The sequence below is a fragment of the Perognathus longimembris genome, chromosome 1 (genome assembly GCF_023159225.1).
Source record: "Perognathus longimembris pacificus isolate PPM17 chromosome 1, ASM2315922v1, whole genome shotgun sequence".
In the NCBI taxonomy this organism is placed as follows: domain Eukaryota; kingdom Metazoa; phylum Chordata; class Mammalia; order Rodentia; family Heteromyidae; genus Perognathus; species Perognathus longimembris.
The window spans coordinates 31131615-31144573 of record NC_063161.1 but is presented as its reverse complement, the minus strand read 5'-3'; the positions used below and the strand labels follow the sequence as shown (position 1 = coordinate 31144573).

Genomic DNA, 12959 nt, shown 5'->3' with positions numbered 1-12959 from the left:
AGATCCCACAACATCTGAATTAGAATACAGGGTTTAGGAATATGAAACAATCTTAGAGTTTAACTGAGCTTTGGTTTGGCCCATCAAATCAACTGGAATGCATGAGCAAAGACACATCAGCAACACAGAAATAAAAAGAACAAGTGAGATGAACATTGGTGAATCACACCTATAATCCTAGTGATTACTCAGGATGCTAAGATCTGAGGATGGCAATTTGAAGACAGTCAGGACAAACAGATCCAGGAGCCTCTTCAATTACACACAAAAAGCTGGAACTGGGGGGCATAACTGGAATGGGAGAGCTCTAGCTGAAAATGGAAGAAGCCAATCAAAAGTGCAAGGTTCTGAGTTCAAGCCTCAGTACCACCTCCATATGTGTATGCACACGCGCACGCGCACACACACACATACATACACAGGCACGCACACACAAAGGAAGGAGTTATGAGTTATGCTTAATTCTTATATACATGATTCCTTCAGGTCAAACATTGGAGAATGAGAAGAAACAAATGTGCACACTGAGGTGAACAAAATCAAATCTATGCTTGTATTACATAGGCTAGGAGAAGAGAAAGAATCTTCTGGACTTTGAGGTATATTCTATATAAAGCTCAAGCAAGCCCAGAGTGGAACTGTGGCCTTTGGAAAGTACTAATGTGTCACTGGTAGGGTGAGACAGTTCTGTGCAGGACATTTGTATCTTTCAGGGACATTATTGCTGTGTATTCATATGCTGTCTTAGTATATTGAGAACCAGTGATGACTTTTTTCATTGCTTAGAGAATACTTTGTTCGTTTCTGTAATCCCCATATAGATAAAACCCCATATAGATAAAAATTTACATATTTAATACAATGTATTACCCCTGTGAAATTGGGGAAAGGCCTCATGTTTCTAGACCCACATGGCTATGCATTTCTCTACAATACCAGTTCAACATAGTAATGTGAGATATTTGTTTTCTAAGGTGACAGCACTGCTAAGATTTCTAAAAATTATATATATACCAGTAATAGCAGCATGTTATGCATAAAAAGCAGCAACAGCTTTTCTAGGTTCGGCAGTCATCTGAACAAAATTAGAGACAGCCAGCACACTCCCTTAATAACCACAGATGAATTCTAATTAATTAGTGAATCAAGTTTACATTTCAGAGCTAAGTTTGGAGAGAGTAGATAAGATAATTTTTGTTCAGATACTAGGAATAGTCGTCCAATCCATGTAACTTCAACGCGTAATCTTTAGATGATGACTCCTAAATCTAAATCTCGATCCCAAACTTCTGCTTCTTCAAACTTCTAAGTGGAATTCATTACTTCTTTACCCCAGAATACAAACTAGGGTTATAGGATAATAAGAGCTTTCAAAGCACTGTATGTCTTCAAAGAAGTTTTGGTTGTGAATTTTCACATTTACTCCAATATATTTATAAATGAATCTTTAGTGAAAACTTTCCTCTTGGCCTAATCATTACAGGAGACCAGTGGCCTTTGCCAGGTGATTTGTGCTATTTGGAGAAGGCTTTCCTATTTAACTTCCAACTCATTCTCAAAAGGTCTCTGTTGGAAGATAGGGGAGGCAAAGAGGTCTTATATTATTATTACAAGTATTATAAGTACACATTTGGCTGTCGTCCTTCCTCAAGGAATTCACATGGTTACAGCTCTGAGAGTTTTTGATGATTCTACTATAGTTGCCCCTGACTCCCTGTTCATCTCCTTGACCTGAGTAGCCTCTCCTTAAGGTAAATGTTATAGATCTCCCTTTAGCTTCTCTTCTCAACAGTTTTCATGACTTTCTCTATCAGAAGAACTTACTGTTAAGTTACTCTTTCCTGGGTTGGGAAGGATGCATGGGCTTGGTGCTTCACTTACTAGACAGGCGCTGTAACAGGTGAACGGTGCTTCCAGCCCTTTTTGCTTTAGTTATATTTTTTCACATAACGTTTTCCCTTGGGCCAGCCCAAATCATGATCTTCCTAAATATGCTTCCTGCCTAATGAAGATTACAGAAATGAAGCACCGTGTCCAGTTTATTTGTTCATATGGGGTCTTGCTAACTTATTGCCTAGGCTGTCTGCACATTGACTTCCACTTAACTGGCTGGCATTATAGGCTTGACCTACCATACCCAGTACACAAGTTATTCCTTTAGCAGAATCAACTTTATGCAATGAATTCAATCATTCTTATTACAGATCTCAGATGTTATTCATGAGATTTGAATATCTTTGATGTGCAGTCAGTGAGGGCTGCAGCTTACATTTCAGAAGTTTCACTCTACTCAGGTCATCTCACCTTGCTCAGGTGATGAGATCTCTGTGTCCCCTTCACTATAGGGAGCATCAATCAATCTCTGTGCGTGGTCCTTGGTCTGACAGAGTCTGAGTTTGGAAGTAGCACACCTTGCTATCACTCAACCAAAGTCATCTTCAAAGAATCCTTTCAAAATCTCTCTTTGAAAAAAATCTTTTTTATCCTCTGTCTGAAGGAGGGCCCTCTGGGGTGAGCTTGAGCAATGCAGAAAGCTTCTCTTAAGCTTTCCCTCAGGAAACTAACTCTCCTTATATATCACTGATGGGACTTTTACTACCAAACACACCCACCTCATTGCATTACCTAAGAGGGACAAGACTTAGTAAGATATATTAACAAGTACCTTTATAAGAGACAACAGCCTTTTAAAATCTACTTATTTACAACTTCTGGAAAAGTTTTTTTTATAATAAATACAATTGTATTCTAAAGGAAGAATGTCCTATGTGATTTTTTAACTCAAAATGAACTAAAATCATACTCAGTTTTATGTACGTAATTTATTCTGTATGAAAAGGCCTGTATGTACAGCATGTACATACATGTATGATGTATGTACGATCCATGTTAACTTACTGATTTTCTAAGGCTTCATTAATCTTTACCATTGAATATTAGTTGTAGTTACATGTGACCCTCTTCTGCACTTTAGGCTGGGTAAGGACAAGGGCTGGAATGTAAAATTTGTCTTGAATTCCTGCATACTACTGAGTGCACATAACACACTATGTGCTGTGTATCTTTTATGGGTCTTTTGGCACTTTAGGGATGGTTTTGTTTAAGGTGGATAAACTTGCATAAAATTAAGCATTAATGAGGCTTTCAGAAATATTGTTTATTCTAATATTAAGAAACACAGATAATTAGTATAATTGAAGCCAGGCACACATGGCTCAAGCATGTAATCCTCCACAAGATTAAGAGGATCACAAAGTCAGCCTAGGAAGAAAGTCTGAGAGACTCTGACTCCAATATAACCCCCAAAAGTAGACTAGAGGCGTGGCTTGTGTGAATAGTTTGTAAAGTTTATTTAATTTACAGTTGATTGACTTCTGTGTGGTTTTGAGTTTTTGTTTATGTTTTTGACATTCGGAAAAGATTTCTTGGCTCTCTCTTTTGATTGGTTTCACATATAATTTTGAAGTATAAATGTGTAGGATTTTTATTAAAATATGTGTGCCTTTAAACTCGGTAATAATCAACTATTTTCTCCAAAAGTAATTGTGCTGGTTCACACTGAGACTCGCAGGGCTAGTTTTATGGTATGTTGACAGTTGGTATTTGTCACTTTTTATTTAGTTAGGTGGATTAAAAGATTTATCTCATGTAGTGGTTTTATTTAGCATTCTTAATGATACATCCCCATTTCATCTCATGTTTTTTGTATTTTTGAATTTTTGATTTACATTTCCTCAAGTTACATTTGTAACTTGATGTCACATTTGTAACTTAAGAGAATTTCCATTGTGATTTTTCCATACATGCACACAGTGTACTTTGAACAAATTAATCCCCTCCATCCCATTTATTTTACTCACATTTTATTTTTAAGTACTCTTAGACTAATAGCAAATGTCAGGGAAAATGTACAGAGAAGTCCTGGGTGTCCTTTATTTATTCTGCAATGTTAACTAACATCTTGTCTAACTGTAGTACAGTCACAACTAGGAGGTTGGCAATAGCGCAGAGATGCTTGCCCTGTGGACTGTATTGCAAACCAGCTTTGCACTCATTTGTGTGTACATGTGTGTATGCATTATTCTGTGTAGTTAAATCATTTGCATAGACTCAGCCGACCAGCAGCAGCCAGGGTACAATGCTGTTCCATCTCTACAGCTTCTTTGCAAGTATTTTCTCAGTGATGTAGTCTGATGAATGAACATCTCAATTTTAATCATACTTATCATTTCACTTTCATGTTTTGTGTTCTTTTTGGAAACATCTCCTTCCTATTTTGGCAGATCATGAAGAAATTCTCTCAGGAGCCTTTTTTACCTTTCATTCACATGGATAATCCTCCTGGAACTGATCATTTGTTTGAAGTGGAGGCTGATTTTTACTTTTTTTTTTTTGGCCAGTCCTGGGCCTTGCACTCAGGGCCTGAGCACTGTCCCTGGCTTCTTTTTGCTCAAGGCTAGCACTCGACCACTTGAGCCACAGCGCCACTGCTGGCCATTTTCTATATATGTGGTGCTAGGGAATCGAACCCAGGGCTTCATGTATACAAGTCAAACACTCTTACCACTAGGCCATATTCCCAGCCCTGATTTTTACTTTTTTTCCCCCAGTTGTCTACCTATATCATCCAGCATCACTTATGGAAAAGCCAGTCTTTATGACTTTTCAATTCCATGTTCATCATGAGTCAGGTGGTGTTAGCTGTTAGCTGTAAGGCTGTTAAAACTGTGGGGATTTTCTGTTTCATGATGTTGTGTTTCCCTTTGCCTCAATTATTTACTATTTGATTGAATGTTGACTCAAAGTATGTTTTAACATCTGGTAGGGGAAATAGCTTCAATTTGTGATTCTTAACTGGTGTGTCTTGGACTATCTTAGTATTTTCCATTTTCACATTATTGCATTTAAGAAGAATCGTCTCAAGTTATGAAAGAAAGCTGGAGATTCTCATTGCCAATGCACTAAGCTTATAAATACTTCAGGCATGAGTTGTCATTCTAAAGTATGAGATCTTCTAATTTATGAATATGAGATTTATTCATATAATTATTGAAATGTTTATATTTTATTGCTTTATCAAAAGAATTTTTTATCAGTTTTTGAGATTTATTCCAGGGTATATCATTTTTTAATGTCATTATAACTTCTATTATTTAAGTTCCATATTCTAAATGTGGATTTTATGAGGAAATAGAAAGAATTTTTATATATTGAATTTGTGTCCAGGAAACTTTATAAGGTCACTCAGTAATCTGGCTTTTTTTATTCATTATTATCTTCTGCATAAATCATAACATTTTATCTAATTTTACATAGTATAATATAATTTTTATTTATTTGTATCCTCCCTGCCTCCTTTTCTCTCTTTCCTCTTTGTTCCTGATGTAATCTTTTCCTGTTTCACTGCATGACTAGGATTTTAAATACAATGTAGAGTAGAATTTATATTAGCAGATAATACTGTGTTGTTCCTGGTCAAATGAAATGTTTTTAAGTTTTCACCAGTATCTATAATTTTTTTTCTTCAAGTTCACTTTTTGATAAGTGAAGATTAAAGAAATGCTCTCCTCTTTTCTTCATTTGTGAATATTTCTGGGTTAGGAGCAAATGTTTAATTTATCAAATTATGTTTCTGCACCATCAGAGGTGAACATATTTTTTCTTCCTTTTATTGTTCGTGTGGTGAATTACACAGATTTGTTTTTAAATCTTAAACCAATGTTATATTCTTGAGATAATGTTGGCTTGGAATTCATGTATTATTCATGTTTGTTTAAGATTTGTACATTTATATTCATCAGTGATATTAGTTTATAATTTTCTAGTAATAAAGTTTTCAGTGAGTATTTTTATTTGCTTTGCAAAATCTTTTTCCTTGTTCAAAGTATTTTCTCATGAGTTTTCAATCTTAGTGAATGATATTATTTATGCTCAGGCACCCTTAAATCATACATCTGAGTTCGTTCAATTACCAATGCTGTCAACTGTGTCTTTTAAATAATACATCATTCAGTTTAGTTATTCTTTCCAGTCCCATCACTCTTCTGCTAATTCCGTATGCTATTCTTCATTTCTAAGATGATTGTGCTAGTGTCTACAAAGTATCCCTTCTACAAGCCTGGATCATTACTATCTATTTTCAATATTGAAGTTATGACAAACTTATAAAAAAAGTCACAAGCCCTATTCTACATAATTTCCAGTGGCTCTTTGGTTTCTTTCCATTTCTCAAATTGGCCCTGTTCCCTGTTTTATTTTTGCCTGTGTCATTTTCTGTATACACAGCACTCACATAGTGTACGAACTGAAATATCTATGCATCAGAACATAGGCAGTGAAAGAAACAAAGACTGGACAGGAAAAAATATAGAGAGGGTGGTATAGTTTTGAAATTGATTTTTTTCAAACTTTATCATTTTGCTTTTTTTTTTTCTTAAGCAAGCATGTGCTGTGAGATCTGGTGGTGAACCCCTAAAGGGAGAAGCACATGTTTGTCCCTTTGCTATGGACAATGCAAAACATAGCCTCATCTAAAGAGAATAATGTGCATGCATACCACATTTTCTTAGGGCCAGAGAGACAAAGAATGTATGTTTTCCCTTAAATGTGGAAAATATAATTAGCTTATGAACTTATAAGTAAAAACATTTGGGTAGTATGCAAACATATACCTATATATTAACTGAAATGTGATAGATTCAAGAGAGAACTCAAATAATGCAATTCCTTAGAAAGGCAAGGTCAAAGTTTAACAAAATAAATACCAGGAAGCAGATACTTTAAAGAGATGGGGATGGGTTAAGGGGAAAGGGGGAAAGGAGATGAATGAAGAGAAGAGGGGGAGAATGTAGTCAAGATCTTAGGAAACTAAGAAGAGTGAGGGGAAGTGTGGATAGGGGATAGATGGGTGAGAATGTTGCATGGGGTGATATTGATCAAGATGCATTGTATTCATAAACTGCTTTGTTAAATGGCAACTTTTTTTGTAAAAATGCTGAAATATAATAAAAAAGAAGAAATAAAAAATAGAAGATATGGTGAATGGGCATAGCATGGTGGTGCATGTGTCCAATCCTAGTATTTTAAGCCAAAGCAGGGAAGTTGCAAGTTCAAAGCCAGTGTAAGCTCAGTAGTGATATCCTATCACAAAAGAAAAGAACAACAATAGCGAAAACGTAAAAGGTAACAAAAGAGTAGAACAACAACAAAAACCAAATGGGCTGGTAAAGAATTTTGATGAAATGATTAACCTGGCTAGACCATACATGATCATATCAAAGAGAAATGAAACATATTACATGTAAGTTGATGACTATAAAGAAATAAGTAAGGTATAAACCAAAGCATAGGAAGGCAGACTTGTTCTCCAAATTGGGAATGACTGCCTTAAAGGCTAGAATTGCTTCAAGACAATGACTGCCTTTTGAGGTAGTAAGGCTCTTCTGGTTTCACATGTTCAGATTGTGGTTGTTCTGTTGTATAGAAGAAATTTTTATACAGAGGCAGTGGTTCAAGAATACAACCTCGGGCTGGGGATATAGCCTAGTGGCAAGAGTGCCTGCCTCGGATACACGAGGCCCTAGGTTCGATTCCCCAGCACCACATATACAGAAAACGACCAGAAGCGGTGCTGTGGCTCAAGTGGCAGAGTGCTAGCCTTGAGCCGAAAGAAGCCAGGGACAGTGCTCAGGCCCTGAGTTCAAGGCCCAGGACTGGCCAAAAAAAAAAAAAAAGAATACAACCTCTATGGCTAGAACACACAAAGTATTATAGAGAGAGGCAGTTGGGTGAATCCTGTACACAGATAAGTTTGTGAAGCTCTGCATTAGAGGGAGGTTTCAGCTCTTCTGCGATTTCCTGCATTACACCTGTCTAGAAGAGATGAAGAAAGTACAGATGTCTAAGCAACTTCCATACTGGCAGCCCTCGGGTGTCTAAAATCACAGCCTGAGATTATATGAATACTGAAGTTAGGGAGTGGGACGCAGACATATTAGATGCAGTGTATGGGTCCCTATTGCTTTTTAACTTGACTTGGTATAGATGCCTGGTTTTAATATTTGGTTTTGGTTTTGTTGCATAACTGATACTTCAAAGGCCACAGGGTCAAACATCATGTATCAGTTGCCATTGTTAAAAAAATTCAAATATCAGGTTTCACAATTTTTCTAACTTTAAATTTTCAGGTCAGAATTCATTGATGTCATTGTGTGTGGTTTTCGTGTGTGTATATATATGTATATATATGCACACACACAACAATAACAGTGTGATTATTTTTATTTTACAGTTTTGCCTTGTTTTATGGATTTTATTTTATAGGTTTACCTTATTTTACAGGTTTACTCGAAATTTTTTTATTAAAATGGAAAGCTGTGAAGAAAGAAAAAGATAGCAGTTGGAGTGAACATTTCCTGGATGAATATTTCACCTAGAAGACATCAACATTTTTAAAAACGATGTGATAATTTGGAAGATCGTGGCAGTGAATTGCAAACAATATTGTTTTCATTCAGTCAACGGGTTTTTAAATCATTCCTTGGAGTTAGTGAAGTTTGGAGATGGTGTGTGATGGGAAATATCATGTGCCAGTGTTTCCTCGTGATTGTATCTTGGATTAGCTTGCTGCTGTTTTGAAGATATTCTACTTTGAAGGACAACAACCTAATGTGATGGATTTATCTTCAGAAATGAGCAGACATGGGAAGAATCCAGTGAGTCACAAGCTAGAAGACCAGAAGAAGGTAAGGCCAATACATTTCCTTTTGCTTCATTTCTGTGTATGCATTAAGGGAATTTTATAAATGCAAGGTGAATGTGCTTTATGAGATTAAATAACATAAGATTTCATGGGACATTATTCTTGTGTGTAATAAATGTTGCTGTGGGTCTGGGTTATGTCACCAATGGATAATTTTGTGTCTAGAGTTTTGTGAATTATCCTTTGCTCCAACTGGTAAAGGTTGAAGTACGTCTGCTTACTTGTGCTAGTGACCTGAGTTGACCTGATCTGGACAGTTCTTTGAGATCCAGTGAGAGGCATGAATCATAGACTTCTCCAGAATAGTGGGGCAAGTTAAAGCTCATCTGAAATGAGAGCATCAGCCTTGCGGCTGTTAGGAACATTTCTTATCTTTGAGGCATGTCATATCACTTTTGGCCTTCATACTTCTGCAGCTGACCTGAAAATGGGGCATCTCTAAGTCTGCGTTTGGCTATTTGCAGGTAATGTTAATGGAGCTAATGACAAATACAAAGAAAGGAGGTTGACAACATTTTCTGAAAACAGTGAGAGTCAAGAGTTTTCAAGTAAGAAGCTGGGGATTGAATACTGAGTACTAGATTTAAGGGTCATTTTTCTACTTTTCCCACATGCTTACTTGCTAAACAACTGCACTGTAGTGAGAACCATATAAAGAGCACTTATCTCAAGGGTCAGGCATGGTACCCTGGAGAGAAAGCCACAGTTTCATGATGAAATTTGCTAGCCTGTGGAATATTCTCACTGAATCTCTTAGTATAGAAGGCCCAATAGCTAAGGCACATAAGCAAGGATTTCTGAGAAAACTGAAAGGAGGTTTATAAGTAGATGTACAGCAAAGGAACACAAGTAGAGTTTAATTTGACATCTCTCTTAGAAATTTTGTTTGCTAGGAACTTGGCATATCCCAGGAGGAAACCAGCCTTTTTATAGTTTTTGAGGCAAGAAGTTTAAAAGATTTGTGGAAGTCTGGGAATATGCCCTAGTGGTAGTGTGCTTGTCTCACATACATGAAGCCCTGGGTTCTATTCTCTAGCACCACCTATATAGAAAATGGTTAGAAGTGGCACTGTGGCTCAAGTGGTAGAGTGCTAGCCTTGAGCAAAAAGAAGGTAGGGACAGTGGTCAGGCCCTGAGTCCAAGTCCCCAGACTGGCTAAATATATATCTTATTAATGTTGTTTGGTTTTGATCTATGCTCCTAGATCATAGCTACTGTGATCCTTTTGCTATTAATAGAAGCAGAAATAGATAATTTATGCCCAGTGTGGTTCATTGATTGTATTTATGTGAAATATGTAAATATCAGGAAATATTGTGCATGGTAAAACCCAAGGCATATGGAGATATTTTTGCTTCAATGAGGATATAAATTTCACAAAAATAAGTGTGATACTTACATCTGTTTGTGTTATAGATGGCCAGGTGCCATTGCTTTGGATCCTGAGGTCAGTAGGGGGTGAACTCAAAAGAAAGCCTAGGTAAATTTCCATATTAAAGCACATTCTTCAGTTCCATTCCTTTCTCTTTCTCTTTTGGGTGTTCTTGGCATTGAACCCAGGACCTCATGCACTAATGCATGCATGTTAGGCAAGTGCTCTACCACTGATATACATCCTAAGCCCCCAAAGTTTCTTAAATACTATGGAATCATTTAATTATCTTTCTCTGTTTATTTCATTTATATATCTCTAACTCTGATAGTAATTTGCCCACCAAATTGTGTGGATGAAGAGAGACTTATGACGATAGGCAAGCTTTTAGTATTAGAAAGGCATAATTTGGGTGAGAGACCCTGCTATGCAGTTGGTTGCTGTTGGGGAAAGAAAAGTATCTCTGATGGTGCTGTCTTTTCATTTCCTGAATAGAAATATTTTCTGCTAACACAAAAGGGTGAAGAACAAAATCCATTCTTCAAGTCATACTCCAAATTCCTTGTGTGGAACTTTAAACAATAGTCTATAACCATGCTTCATTTTCTAAGACAGTTCACAGAAACTTGTTCAGTACATAAATAATGCACTACTTCTAATGGATTTGGGGGGAAACACAGAGGGAGGCATACTCTGTGGGAAAATTGAAACATCTTAGTGTTACAGGAAGATTCTGCTCTCACTGTGGCCTCACTTTCTCCTCCATGGGGAGATGCGGACATTTTAAATTTGATTCCATTGATACCATGAAAGGAAGGATGGATAGATGATAGAAAGATAGCCATATATAGGCATAAATAGATGATAGACAAATAGATAAACAGATATACACAGATAAATATACATAGATTTAAAAAGTATATTGATAGCAAGCAATTGGCAGAGGAAAAATCAGTAGGTAAGTTGGTAGGTAAATAGAGGGAATTCAAATTCAAATTTGTTAATTGTCTTCATAAGGACATCTAGTTTCATTGTCACTGTTACGAGTTTATTTAAGGGAAATGTGAAATGTAGCATCATACATATTGACACGATATGCTCTGGAAATAGCTCTATCACTTTATACTTTCTAGTAGCATAAGTCATTCATGTAATTAATTTGTGTTTATATTTCTTCAAGATGGGTTAGTATAATCAACACACTGTTTCATGTTGTGGCTATTACATTGTGTTTCACATTGAAGTAAAATGCATTCTCCTAACCCATGCCCTCATTCAGAAATGAAGGAATTTACTATTTACTGAACAAAGAGTCTTCGTTCAACCGTATTTAGTGTATCATTATACAACTCACAGCAAGGTATTTTGAAGTTGATTGAATACAGGAAACTATTCCAGCAACTTTACAATGGAACTCTTGTTAACTCTAAATATCTCGCTGGCCTTTGTTTTTAATTGCAAAACAAGTGTGTTTGTGCTTTATTATACTCTGTGTTGGGAGTTAGTGGTGTATTGAGTGATATATGAAGGTCAGAGAAGAGATAATTACTATGTGTTATGGATATGCCTTGTCCCTTCCATGTTAGTTTAACTAGGCTAGTGTCTTCCTATAAGGGTAAAAGTTGATTTTTACTTCCTTAAGAGATAGAAATGAAAAATAATTGAGTTCTGTAAAAAAATGGTATATATGTTCTTCAAGAATACATCTAAAATTAAACTATTGTATTACTTTTAAGGAAGACTTTATTGGTAGTGTGGAGTGAATTCATTCAGTGTGAAAGAGAAACAAACCTGACAGATGCAAGCTATCATAGCTGCAAGTCCCTATGTAAATTGCTCTTCAGTGTAGATAAACCAGATGTGTATCTTATAGGAGTTGAAGAAAATCCATCTAAGGATCTTCTTAAGTTACAGAGAATACTTCATAAAAATCACAAAGCAACTTGGATGACTGTAGGACTAGGTGAAATTCAGTTGCCTACTTTAATCTTGTGATTATTTTGAGGTATGATGATAGGACCCAGGGCCTTGATTGAGTATGATAGACAGGAGTTTTATATCTCAGCTCTACCCCCAATTCATTATGATCTTTTAAAAAATTATTAGTAGTAGATCTTTCAGTACATATTGGCCTTTAGGCCTGCTCTTGTCATTTAGTTTCTAGGTTTCCCCAGATGGGCAAATGATCACATCTCAACCTTCATGAATGCCCATAATGAGGTGTTTTATTTTGAAACCTTTAGGTTTGCTACCTTGGTTGCATGTTGGTGCCAAAGATGCTCGAATTTTGTTTTCAATTCATTTTTATTGCCTAGTGAGAATATTTCTACAAACCCCTGGGGACAGTAAAGGCTCAGTAGGTACAAATGCCACTAGCATATAATTAGATGTGACCTTGAGGTGCGAAGCAGAGCTTAGTAGATTTTACTGTCAATCTAATCACAACAGTTTACAATTCAGACAACCCTGGGATACTATTTTATTGCTCTATGAATATTTTATATATTAAATGCAAGTATTTGTCAAAGTCAACAGTTTACTAGCCAGTACTAAAATGGTAGCTGGATACAAATTTCAAAATCGTGACAGTCACTTGCAATAAATACTCAATGGCCTGTTGGAATGAATTGGTTGCTCCTTTCTCTTAATTAGAAAGGGAGGAAGACATTAAATATATAGAATGGAAATGTTTAAGATTAAAACTCTCTGTTTTACATGCTGGAACTATGTGTTTACAAAGGCAGATTATACCTTGTTGTAAAAATTTCAAGATAAATGCCAATGCTTCATCTTTGTTCTTTCTGTAATAGCACAGTTACTTCAAGC

The 12959-nt window shown here is 36.1% G+C and overlaps 1 protein-coding gene across 3 annotated transcripts in view; it reads left to right on the top strand.

Moving 5' to 3' along the window:
* Nav3 (neuron navigator 3) overlaps positions 1–12959 on the top strand; it is a 619731-nt gene that overhangs the window by 184516 nt on the left and 422256 nt on the right. For all 3 annotated transcript variants that reach the window (XM_048359143.1, XM_048359134.1, XM_048359124.1), the window contains exon 2: positions 8341–8744. In XM_048359143.1, coding sequence (XP_048215100.1) covers positions 8673–8744 — 72 coding nt within the window. In that variant the 5' untranslated portion in view covers positions 8341–8672. The remainder of the gene's footprint in view (positions 1–8340; positions 8745–12959) is intronic.